This window comes from Schistocerca cancellata, chromosome 5 (genome assembly GCF_023864275.1).
Source record: "Schistocerca cancellata isolate TAMUIC-IGC-003103 chromosome 5, iqSchCanc2.1, whole genome shotgun sequence".
Classification (NCBI taxonomy): domain Eukaryota; kingdom Metazoa; phylum Arthropoda; class Insecta; order Orthoptera; family Acrididae; genus Schistocerca; species Schistocerca cancellata.
Window position 1 is genome coordinate 764,120,724 of NC_064630.1, and position 12,512 is coordinate 764,133,235.

The window sequence follows — 12,512 nt, forward strand, 5'->3', positions numbered from 1 at the left end:
CACATCTCTGTGGCAGCTTCTCGGCCGTTACACGGATGATTACAGTCACACGAAAATACATTATTGCAATGACGAAATAAGCCGCCGCTGCAATAACATGATTACCCTTTCTCCTCAAGAAAGCTCAGTGTGGCAAAAATTCTGCTGCTTTGGTTTAAATTATCTGCGCATGTAACATACGCCCCAAATGTTGCCTTTTGTAGCACGCTCCTAGAAGACGTGCGCAACAATTATGTAGCGTGCCCTGGTGTTGCAAGCTGTTGCCCCAGTGTAAACGACTAACGAGCAGTGATCTGTATAAGTATGGAGATCACTGCTAACGAGGCATACGCTTTCGCTGTCTGCCACCAGAATGCGCTACGAGCTGCAAACCCGAGTCAGCCGGACGCCACCAGAGATCACTGTCATTGCCTGGTTTCCAATAACAACGCTGGTATTGTGTAGATGGTAAATAATTGTCAGCGCACTGAGTACATCTGTGGCTTCTGAGCCTGTGTTTGTGTTGTAAGGAAGATTTATGTACGGGAGGTAGATGATTGTTTTCATGACGATTCTTCTGAAAACTGTAAATCTATGCTTACAAAAGAATCGTTTGTTTGAAAAGGAGCTCGTGTAACAACCAAGTGACAATGGGTGACAGCGACGACGAAAAGTCAGATCCAGAAATGCATCTTACTGGATTCTTGTTTGGGAATATCGACGAATCTGGACAGCTCGAAAATGATGTTCTTGACAGTGAATCAAAACGGCATTTGGCATCGCTATCAAGATTGGGTTTCAGCTCTTTCGTGAGGGAATTGATTGGCATAGATCAAGACGTGGGAAAGAGCGACAGTGATTCGGATAATGAGAGTGAGTTAAGGAGCCAAGAACACTGCTCTGCAGAATCCCAACGTTCTCTCAACGACACACAGTCAACAAACGACGAAAGTAAGTTGTGTTTACTAACGCGATGTTTATACGTTAGCTTGTTTGTGTTTACTGTACATTTTTATTTTCTAGATTCGTTGTCTTTATTCAGTGCTACTAGGGGACTTATTGTTGACAACCCACTTTCATGTTTTTGTGTGCTTTTAGTGTAGCCCTCGGTCGTTTAACAAAAATTATGCTGTACAACTCTCAGAATATTCAGTAAGCCACTTGATCGTAACTGCAGTATCGTAGAACATCTTTGTGTTTGTACAGTTCTTAATGGTTTTCCAACCCATCACAACCACAATTACGACTAATTTTTCACTGAGTCTCTTCTTTGTTTTGTGAGATACTGGTATTTCTTTCGTAAAAACTTTACGCCTTAGATTCATTTTATACAGGTGTACTAAAGCTTCTAAGCTTCTGTCAAAAAATTGCAGGCTCAGACTTCCTTATGAATCAATGAGGCTCGGATATGTCTCTGAGCCTCATCAGAGGAAAAGTCTTTGTCATCAGATAGTGTCTTATTGTGGGCAATCGTGTGTAGTCAGCACCACTGATCTCGACTCTTGTTTCAGTTGGCTGTAGTAGTACCTTCGTTAATTTGAAACTCTACATGAGAAAAATAGTTGTACAGTTGTGTAGAAAAAGTAAATGAAGTAGGCATACATATTCATCAAAGTAAACTGTAAGAATATTTTGTGATATAGGTAACCAGATATATTGTTGTGGACTCTCCATAGGTAGTGAAATTCTTTCACACTTTTCCGGCATTACAGAAGCGTCCGATTCCACCAGTCTATGCTTAGACGGAAACGGATAGTTCCAGCGTGCACAATGGGGCGACAATGACGTCACTATATACACACGCCAACAAACTCGAACATAAATAAAAATGATACAATAACATCTCACTCCCAAAAATAAAATGAAACTAACGGGACAGCCGTGCAAAATTAGGGGCTTAGGTAAGGGACACACTAAATATACAACAATAAAATATCACCACACCATCCTAAAACAAGTAATATAAAAAAAATTAAATTACAACAGTCCGCTACACCGACAAAACCACAGGAATCAGACATTTCCCTTGACGTACATAGCTCATCACTAACTGTTGATACCAAAAGACCAACACAACCCCAAAAAGTGGAATCTCACATTTCCACTGAGCTGTATAGCTGAACCAAAGCAATCAATACCAAAAAACCAACACCTAGGCCCTACATCTCCGAAAGGTGCAAGTGGACCTACAACACTACAGGAATTGGACATTTCCCGTGACATATATAGCCCAACCACAACTATCAATACCAAAAAGCCAACACCTGCAACCCAAATAAGTGGAGTTGCACATTTCTATTGACCTATATACACTACTGGCCATTAAAATTGCTACACCAAGAAGAAATGCAGATGATAGACGGGTATTCATGGGACAAATATATTATACTAGAACTGACATGTGATTACATTTTCACGCAATTTGGGTGAATAGATCCTGAGAAATCAGTACGCAGAACAACCACCTCTGGCCATAATAACGTCCTTGATACGCCTGGGCATTGGGTCAAACAGAGCTTGGATGGTGAGTACAGGTACAGCTGCCCATGCAGCTTCAACACGATACCACAGTTCATCAAGAGTGATGGTGACTGGCGTATTGTGACGAGCCAGTTGCTCAGCCACCATTGACCAGACGTTTTCAGTTGGTGAGAGATCTGGAGAATGTGCTGACCAGGGCAGCAGTCGAACATTTTCTGTATCCAGAAAGGCCCGTACAGGACCTGCAACATGCGGTCGTGCATTATCCTGCTGAAATGTAGGGTTTCACAGGCATCTAATGAAGGGTAGAGCCACAGGTCGTAACACATCTGAAATGTAATGTCCACTGTTCCAAGTGCCGTCAATGCGAACAAGAGATGACTGAGACTTGTAACCAATGGCACCCCATACCATCACACCAGTATGGCGATGATGAATACACGCTTCTAATGTGCGTTCACCGCGATGTCGCCAAACATGGATGTGACCATCATGATGCTGTAAACAGAACCTGGATTCATCTGAAAAAAAAGGCGTTTTGCCATTCGTGTACCAAGGTTCGTCGTTGAGTACACCATCACAGGCGCTCCTGTCTGTGATGCAGCGTCAAGGGTAACTGCAGCCATGGTCTCCGAGCTGATATTCCATGCTGCTGCAAACTGCCGATGGTTGTTGTCTTGCAAACATCCCTATCTGTTGACTCAGCACGATCCATTACAACTGTGTGTATAAGATGCCTGTCATCTCGACTGCTACTGTCCGCCGCTCGTGGTCTCGCGGTAGCGTTCTCGCTTCCCGAGCACGGGGTCCCGGGTTCGATTCCCGGCGGGGTCAGGGATTTTCACCTGCCTCGAGATGACTGGGTGTTTGTGTTGTCCTCATCATTTCATCATCATCCAGGAAAGAGGCGAATTTGGACTGAGCAAAGATTGGGTAACTGTTCGGGCGCTGATAACCACGCAGTTGAGCGCCCCACAAACCAAACATCATCATCATCATCATCATCATCGACTGCTACTGATATGAGGCTGTTGAGATCCAGCATGGCATTCCGTATTACCCTCCTGAACCCACCAAATCCATATTCTGCTAACAGTCATAGGATCTCGACCAACGTGAGCAGAAATGTCGCGATATGATAAACCGCAATGGTGATAGGCTACAATCCTACCTTTATCAAAGTCGGAAACGTGATGGTACGCATTTCTCCTCCTTACATGAGGCATCACAACAACGTTTCACCAGACAATACCTGTCAACTGCTGTTTGTGTATGAGAAATCGGTTGGAAACTTTCCTCATGTCAGCACGTTGTAGGTGTCGCCACCTGCGCCAACCTTGTGTGAATGCTCTGAAAAGCTAATCATTTGCATATCACAGAACCTTCTTCCTGATGGTTAAATTTTGTGTCTGTAGCATGTCATCTTCGTAGTGTAGCAATTTTAATGTCCAGTAGTGTACCTCAACCGCAGCTGTTGAAACCGAAAAACCAACACCTACATCTCTGAAATGTGGAATTGGACATTTCCCTTGACCTACATAGCTCAAACGCACTGTCGATACCAAAAAATCAACAACTACAACTCTGAAAAGTAGAACCAAAACCCCACCAATTCAAAAACTCAAATAGACCTACCTCATATTCAACCCATGAATTAAAACACAGCCGGCCTACCATACTTGTACAACAGACGAAACATCACAGTTACTATAGAATGAAACCAAACAAAAAATTGCTTACCAACAAAAGCCTCTGGCATAATCACCTATGTTGGCCTCCACACACACACACACACACACACACACACACACACACACACACACACACACACACACACACACACACCAAACACTAAAAACTAAAAACTAAATCACCTATTCATGAATTTCACTGCTATATCCATATCTAGCTAAAAAGCAACAAAAAATTAGACTTCTTTCCTTTAACAAATACCAAACTATTCAGACATATAAAAAAATTTAAAATAATCACCTTAGTAACTCATTGAAAACAGTTTCACAATCCACGTTACCATGCCAACTACCTAAACTCAAAACCGAGTTAGTGCGATGACAACAAAAACTGAAATGAAGCCAATACCACATGTTAAACTCAGCATGCCCACATCCAACATCAGCTACAACATGACATCTACAAACACAACTGACTCAAAAACACCATGCTGTAGTGATGTCACACACCACACCACCATTACATCACGGGCCAGAACAGGCAGATGGAATCGAATGCTTCCATTGCCCCCACTTTCCAGTACACTTACTCAATAGTGGTCATTGTTACTGATGATAAAGTCAGTTTCACAGGAATTGTGATGTAGGCCTACACAAATGTGATACTACACAGAAAATTAATTTCAATGTAGACTTTACCTTTTTGTGTGGAGAACCGAGTGCAATTCAATATTTTGGTGCTAGGGTCTTCAAGAAGTTTGCACTAGAAATGGGATAAAACTGAGAAATGAGAGTTCCTACAATTTTTAAAGAAAATTCAAAGCATAGCCAACTTTATCATCCACAACTGCAAATTACCTCATTGTCTAGGTTCACGAAATGAATATTCCTGTTAGCTGCATGACAAGCAGTACAGAAATATTAAAGAATTCAAACAACAATTTCTTTATAATAAATATATTAAAAGTAGTCTAAAAACCAATTGTACTGTAACAGAGCATCTTAGGGGTTGTTGCTAGGTACAAATCAAAAAATTTAAACCAAAAGTACATTAAACTCACATTACATGAATCTTCCAAACACACACACAAAAGCTTGTACTGATAAATTCGGTTAACGTGTATCGCTAAATTGGTCTAGCTGCAATGTCCACCAACCTCGGAACAAGAATATTCATTCACATAGAAATCAAGTAACATACTGATACGAGAGTAGACCTACATCAGGTGCCATGAACCCTAATTTACCTACATAGTCAAAATGAAATCCGTGACATCTTCCGATCACATATCAATACAATCACAACAGAATCCAAATACAGGATATATGTCTTGTTGTTTTTGTTGTTGTTGTCTTCAATCCAGAGACTGGTTTGATGCAGCTCTCCATTCTACTCTATCCTGTGCAAGCTCTTCATCTCCCAGTTCCTACTGCAACCTACATCCTTCTGAATCTGTTTAGTGTATTCATCTCTTGGTCTCCCTTTATGATTTTTACCCTCCACGCTGCCCTCCAATACCAAATTGGTGATCACTTGATGCCTCAGAATATGCCCTACCAACCGATCCCTTCTTATAGTCAAGTTGTTCCAAAATTTCTCTTCTCTCCAATTCTATTCAATACCACCTCATTAGTTATGTGATCTACCCATCTAATCTTCAGCATTCTTCTGTAGCACCACATTTCGAAAGCTTCTATTCTCTTCTTGTCTAAACTATTTATCATCCATGTTTCACTTCCATACATGGCTACACTCCATACAAATACTTTCAGAAACAACTTCCTGACACTTAAATCTATACTCGATGTTAACAAATTTCTCTTCTTCAGAAATACTTTCCTTGCCATTGCCAGTCTACATTTTATATCCTCTCGACTTCCTGACACTTAAATCTATACTCGCTGTTAACAAATTTCTCTTCTTCAGAAATGCTTTCCTTGCCATTGCCAGTCTACATTTTATATCCTCTCCACTTCGACCATCATCAGTTATTTTGCTCCCCAAATAGCAAAACTCCTTTACTACTTTAAGTGTCTCATTTCCTAATCTAATTCCCGCAGCATCACCTGATTTAATTCGACTACATTCCATTATCCTAGTTTTGCTTTTGTTGGTATTCATCTTATATCCTCCTTTCAAGACACTGTCCATTCTGTTCATTTGCTCTTCCAGGTCATTTGCTGTCTCTGACAGAATTACAATGTCATCGGCAAACCTCGAAGTTTTTATTTCTTCTCCATGGATTTTAATTCCTACTCCGAATTTTTCTTTTGTTACCTTTACTGCTTGCTCAATATACAGATTGAATAACATCAGGGATAGGCTACAACACTGTCTCCCTCCCTTCCCAACCACTGCTTCCCTTTCATGCCCCTCGACTCTTACAACTGCCATCTGGTTTCTGTACAAATTGTAAATAGCTTTTCACTCCCTGTATTTTACCCCTGCCACCTTCAGAACTTGAAAGAGAGTATTCCAGTCAACATTGTCAAAAGCTTTCTCTATGTCTACAAATGCTAGAAACATAGGTTTGCCTTTCCTTAATCTATTTTGTAAGATAAGTCGTAGTAGGGTCAGTATTGCCTCACATGTTCCAACATTTCTACGGAATCCAAACTGATCTTCCTTGAGGTCGGCTTCTACCAGTTTTTCCATTCGTCTGTGAAGAATTTATGTTAGTTTTTTGCAGCCATGGGTTATTAAACTGATAGTTCGGTAATTTTCACATCTGTCAACACCTGCTTTCTTTGGGATTATTATATTACTCTGAGGGTATTTCGCCTGTCTCATACATCTCCGATGTGGTTGCACCTACGGTACGGCTATCTTTATCGCTGAGGCACGCAACCTCCCCACCAACGGCAAGGTCCATGGTTCATTGGGGGGGGGGGGGGGGGGAAGGACATACATCTTAAGAAAATAAAAACACGATCACACAAAAAACATTAGATAGCAAGAAAAAGAACTAGAAAAATAAAACACCAGTCAATATACAAACCAAACAAAACAAAAAATGAATGCAGGCAAATGAAATACCTCCCCTAAACCACCCGTACATATTTCTCCCTACCAAAAATAACCCCCTTTTCAAAACTGACTCCCACAAGTTGCCCATCTGACAGCACCAAATAAAATTATTACTGTTGTGGTAAGGAGCCACTTCAACCATTTTCACAGGCTTTCCATATTTCTATCTACATCTACATGATTACTCCGCAATTCACATTTAAGTGCTTGGCAGAGGGTTCATTGAACCACAATCATACTATCTCTCTACCATTCCACTCCCGAACAGCGCGCGGGGAAATCAAACACCTAAACCTTTCTGTTCGAACTCTGATTTCTCTTATTTTATTTTTTTGGGCTCAACAAAGTATTTTTGCATTCGGAGGAGAAAGTTGGTGACTGAAATTTCGTAAATAGATCTCGCCGCAACGAAAAACATCTTTGCCTTAATGACTTCCATCCCAACTCGCGTATCATATCTGCCACACTCTCTCCCCTATTACGTGATAATAAAAAACGAGCTGCCCTTTTCTGCACCCTTTCTATATACTCTGTCAATCCCACCTGGTAAAGATCCCACACTGCGCAGCAATATTCTAACAGAGTACAAACGAGTGTAGTGTAAGCTGTCTCATTAGTGAACTTGTTGCATCTTTTAAGTGTCCTGCCAATGAAACGCAACCTTTGGCTCGCGTTATCTATGTGGTCTTTCCAACTGAAGTTGTTCGTAATTTTAACAACCAGGTACTTAGTTGAATTGACAGCCTTGAGAATTGTACTATTTATCGAGTAATCGAATTTCAACGGATTTCTTTTGGAACTCATGTGGATCACCTCACACTTTTCGTTCTTTAGTGTCAACTGCCACCTGCCACACCATACAGCAATCTTTTCTAAATCACTTTGCAACTGATACCGGTCTTCAGATGACCTTACTAGACGGTAAATTACAGCATCATATGCGAACAATCTAAGAGAACTGCTCAGATTGTCACCCAGGCATTTATATAGATCAGGAACAGCAGAGGTCCCAGGATGCTTCCCTGGGGAACACCTGATATCACTTCAGCTTTACTTGATGATTTGCCGTCTATTACTACGAACTGCAACCTTCCTGCCAATCTATCATACTTCTGAAGAAAAGCTGTAGTGCTTGTCATGTCACATGTCTCCTATGTCAACAACAGCTTCACTGATAGATCCATCACATCACCTGCACACACAGTGGATGTGTAGTCTACAAATAACAACACACTTACAACTTTCCAGTCATCGAAATTTACCACAAGAGAGCTTCACTTCAAGCAACACACGTGTTTCAAAAAATTGTCTTTTCATATACCAACCTTCAGATACAGGCCCATGTATGGCATCACTTGCCTTGTATGTCTTGAAAAATCGCTATATCTTCCCCTCCATGATGGAATCTATGAAATACACTGGTTGAGTGAACGGTCCCGTGATGGCTTTGTTCTTTACATACCTGTTTTGTCTACAATATTCAAAACAAAAGGTGCCACTACCAAGAACTGGGGTGATGCAAGACATGCCCAGTATCCTTGTAAAAGTGATCTACAGATGACTGTAACTTACTTCTACTACTACTTACTACTACTAGTAGAACACTTAATTATAATGTAATGAAGAGTAAAGTGACCAGCTAGGGCAGATTCTAAGGTATAATAGGCCTACTGAAAACTTACTGAGTTAGCCATGGAAATATCAGAAAGAAACTTACCTTATTTTCAAAGTAATAACATAATTCCTGTTGTCACGGAGGCGACATAATTATGTCACGGGTGTGACATGTACAAATTTCTCTCAGTATTTCAGAGAATTAAAGGGTGATAATGGTTTCATTACATTTTTTGCAGTACAAAAAAATCACATTGCTTAATGAAAATGTTGTTGGTGTTAAATTAATAAAATAAATGCAGTTCTTTAATAGAGGCGAACAGACAGCTCATCTTCAACTGAAACACTCTCTTAGCTCAAAATAATACACAATATGGAGAGCAGACATGGCATGTAAATGTCTGCTTGTGTCTGTGTATGTATGGATGGATATGTGTGTGTGTGCGAGTGTATACCTGTCCTTTTTTCCCCCTAAGGTAAGTCTTTCCGCTCCCGGGATTGGAATGATTCCTTACCCTCTTTCTTAAAACCCACATCCTTTCGTCTTTCCCTCTCCTTCCCTCTTTCCTGATGAGGCAACCGTTGGTTGCGAAAGCTTGAATTTTGTGTGTATGTTTGTGTTTGTTTGTGTGTCTATCGACCTGCCAGCACTTTCATTTGGTAAGTCACATCATCTTTGTTTTTAGATATATTTTTCCCACGTGGAATGTTTCCATCTCTCTCTCTCTCTCTCTCTCTCTCTCTCTCTCTCTCTCTCTCTCTCTCTCTCTATATATATATATATATATATATATATATATATATATATATATATGTATATATATCCTGGGATTGGAATGACTCCTTACCCTCTCCCTTAAAACCCACATCCTTTCGTCTTTCCCTCTCCTTCCCTCTTTCCTGACGAAGCAACCGTTTGTTGCGAAAGCTTGAATCTTGTGTGTATGTTTGTGTTTGTTTGTGTGTCTATCGACCTGCCAGCGCTTTTGTTTGGTAAGTCTCATCATCTTTTTATATATATATATATATATATATATATATATATATATATATATGAGACTTACCAAACAAAAGTGCTGGCAGGTCGATAGACACACAAACATACACACAAGATTCAAGCTTTCGCAACAAACGGTTGCTTCGTCAGGAAAGAGGGAAGGAGAGGGAAAGACGAAAGGATGTGAGTTTTAAGGGAGAGGGTAAGGAGTCATTCCAATCCCAGGAGCGGAAAGACTTACCTTAGGGGGGAAAAAGGACAGGTATACACTCGCACACACACACATATCCATCCGCACATACACAGACGCAAGCAGACATTTGTAAAGGCAAAGAGTTTGGGCAGAGATGTCAGTTGAGGCGAAAGTACAGAGGCAAAGATGTTGTTGAATGACAGGTGAGGTATGAGCGGCGGCAAATTGAAATTAGAAATTAGCGGAGATTGAGGCCTGGCGGATAGCGAGAAGAGAGGATACGCTGAAGGGCAAGTTCCCATCTCCGGAGTTCTGACAGGTTGGTGTTAGTGGGAAGTATCCAGATAACCCGGACGGTGTAACACTGTGCCAAGATGTGCTGGCTGTGCACCAAGGCATGTTTAGCCACAGGGTGATCCTCATTACCAACAAACACTGTCTTCCTGTGTCCATTCATGTGAATGGACAGTTTGTTGCTGGTCATTCCCACATAGAAGGCTTCACAGTGTAGGCAGGTCAGTTGGTAAATCACGCGGGTGCTTTCACACGTGGCTCTACCTTTGATCGTGTACACCTTCCGGGTTACAGGACTGGAGTAGGTGGTGGTGGGAGGGTGCATGGGACAGGTTTTACACCGGGGGTGGTTACAAGGGTAGGAGCCAGAGGGTAGGGAAGGTGGTTTGGGGTTTTCATAGGGATGAACTAAGAGGTTATGAAGGTTACGTGGATGGCGGAAAGACACTCTAGGTGGTATGGGGAGGATTTCATGAAGGATGGATCTCATTTCAGGGCAGGATTTGAGGAAGTCTTATCCCTGCTGGAGAGCCACATTCAGAGTCTGATCCAGTCCCGGAAAGTATCCTGTCACAAGTGGGGCACTTTTGGGGTTCTTCTGTGGGAGGTTCCGGGTTTGAGGAGATGAGGAAGTGGCTCTGGTTATTTGCTTCTGTACCAGGTCGGGAGGGTAGTTACGGGATGCGAAAGCTGTTTTCAGGTTGTTGGTGTAATGGTTCAAGGATTCCGGACTGGAGCAGATTCGTTTGCCACGAAGACCTAGGCTGTAGGGACGGGACCGTTTGATGTGGAATGGGTGGCAGCTGTCATAATGGAGGTACTGTTGCTTGTTGGTGGGTTTGATGTGGACGGACGTCTGAAGCTGGCCATTGGACAGGTGGAGATCAACGTCAAGGAAAGTGGCATGGGATTTGGAGTAGGACATGGTGAATCTGTGGAACCAAAGGAGTTGACGTTGGAGAGGAAATTCTGGAGTTCTTCTTCACCGTGAGTCCAGATCATGAAAATGGCATCAATAAATCTGTACCAAACTTTGGGTTGGCAGGCCGGGTAACTAAGAAGGCTTCCTCTAAGCGACCCATGAATAGGTTGGCGTACGAGGGGGCCATCCTGGTACCCATGGCTGTTCCCTTTAATTGTTGGTATGTCTGGCATTCGAAAGTGGAGAAGTTGTGGGTCAGAATGAAGCTGGCTAAGGTAATGAGGATAGAGGTTTTAGGTAGGGTGGCAGGTGATCGGCGTGAAAGGAAGTGCTCCATCGCAGCGAGGCCCTGGACATGCGGAATATTTGTGTATAAGGAAGTGGCATCAATGGTTACAAGGATGGTTTCCGGGGGTAACAGACTGGGTAGGGATTCCAGGCGTTCGAGAAAGTGGTTGGTGTCTTTGATGAAGGATGGGAGACTGCATGTAATGGGTTGAAGGTGTTGATCTACGTAGGCAGAGATGCATTCTGTGGGGGCTTGGTAACCAGCTACAATGGGATGGCCGGGGTGATTGGGTTTGTGAATTTTAGGAAGAAGGTAGAAGGTAGGGGTGCGGGGTGTTGGTGGGGTCAGGAGGTTGGTGGAGTCAGGTGAAAGGTTTTGTAGGGGGCCTAAGGTTCTGAGGATTCCTTGAAGCTCCCCCTGGACATCAGGAATGGGATTACCTTGGCAAACTTTGTAAGTAGTGTTGTCGGAACGCTGACGCAGTCCCTCAGCCACATACTCCCGACGATCAAGTACCACAGTCGTGGAACCCTTGTCCGCTGGAAGAATGACGATGGATCGGTCAGCCTTCAGATCACGGATAGCCTGGGCTTCAGCAGTGGTGATGTTGGGAGTAGGATTAAGGTTTTTTAAGAAGGATTGAGAGGCAAGGCTGGAAGTCAGAAATTCCTGGAAGGTTTGGAGAGGGTGATTTTGAGGAAGAGGAGGTGGGTCCCGCTGTGACGGAGGACAGAACTGTTCCAGGCAGGGTTCAATTTGGATAGTGTCTTGGGGAGTTGGATCATTAGGAGTAGGATTAGGATCATTTTTCTTCGTGGCAAAGTGATATTTCCAGCAGAGAGTACGGGTGTAGGACAGTAAATCTTTGACGAGGGCTGTTTGGTTGAATCTGGGAATGGGGCTGAAGGTGAGGCCTTTGGATAGGACAGAGGTTTCGGATTGGGAGAGAGGTTTGGAGGAAAGGTTGACTACTGAATTGGGGTGTTGTGGTTCCAGATTGTGTTGATTGGAATTTTGAGGTTTT

General features: G+C 42.5%; 1 protein-coding gene across 2 annotated transcripts in view; it reads left to right on the forward strand.

The window, feature by feature from the left end:
- Nucleotides 1–482: 482 nt before the first annotated feature.
- Nucleotides 483–12,512, forward strand: part of LOC126187614 (transcription initiation factor TFIID subunit 1) — a 230,779-nt gene continuing 218,749 nt past the window's right edge. For both annotated transcript variants that reach the window (XM_049928806.1, XM_049928807.1), the window contains exon 1: nt 483–930. In XM_049928806.1, coding sequence (XP_049784763.1) covers nt 630–930 — 301 coding nt within the window. In that variant the 5' untranslated portion in view covers nt 483–629. The remainder of the gene's footprint in view (nt 931–12,512) is intronic.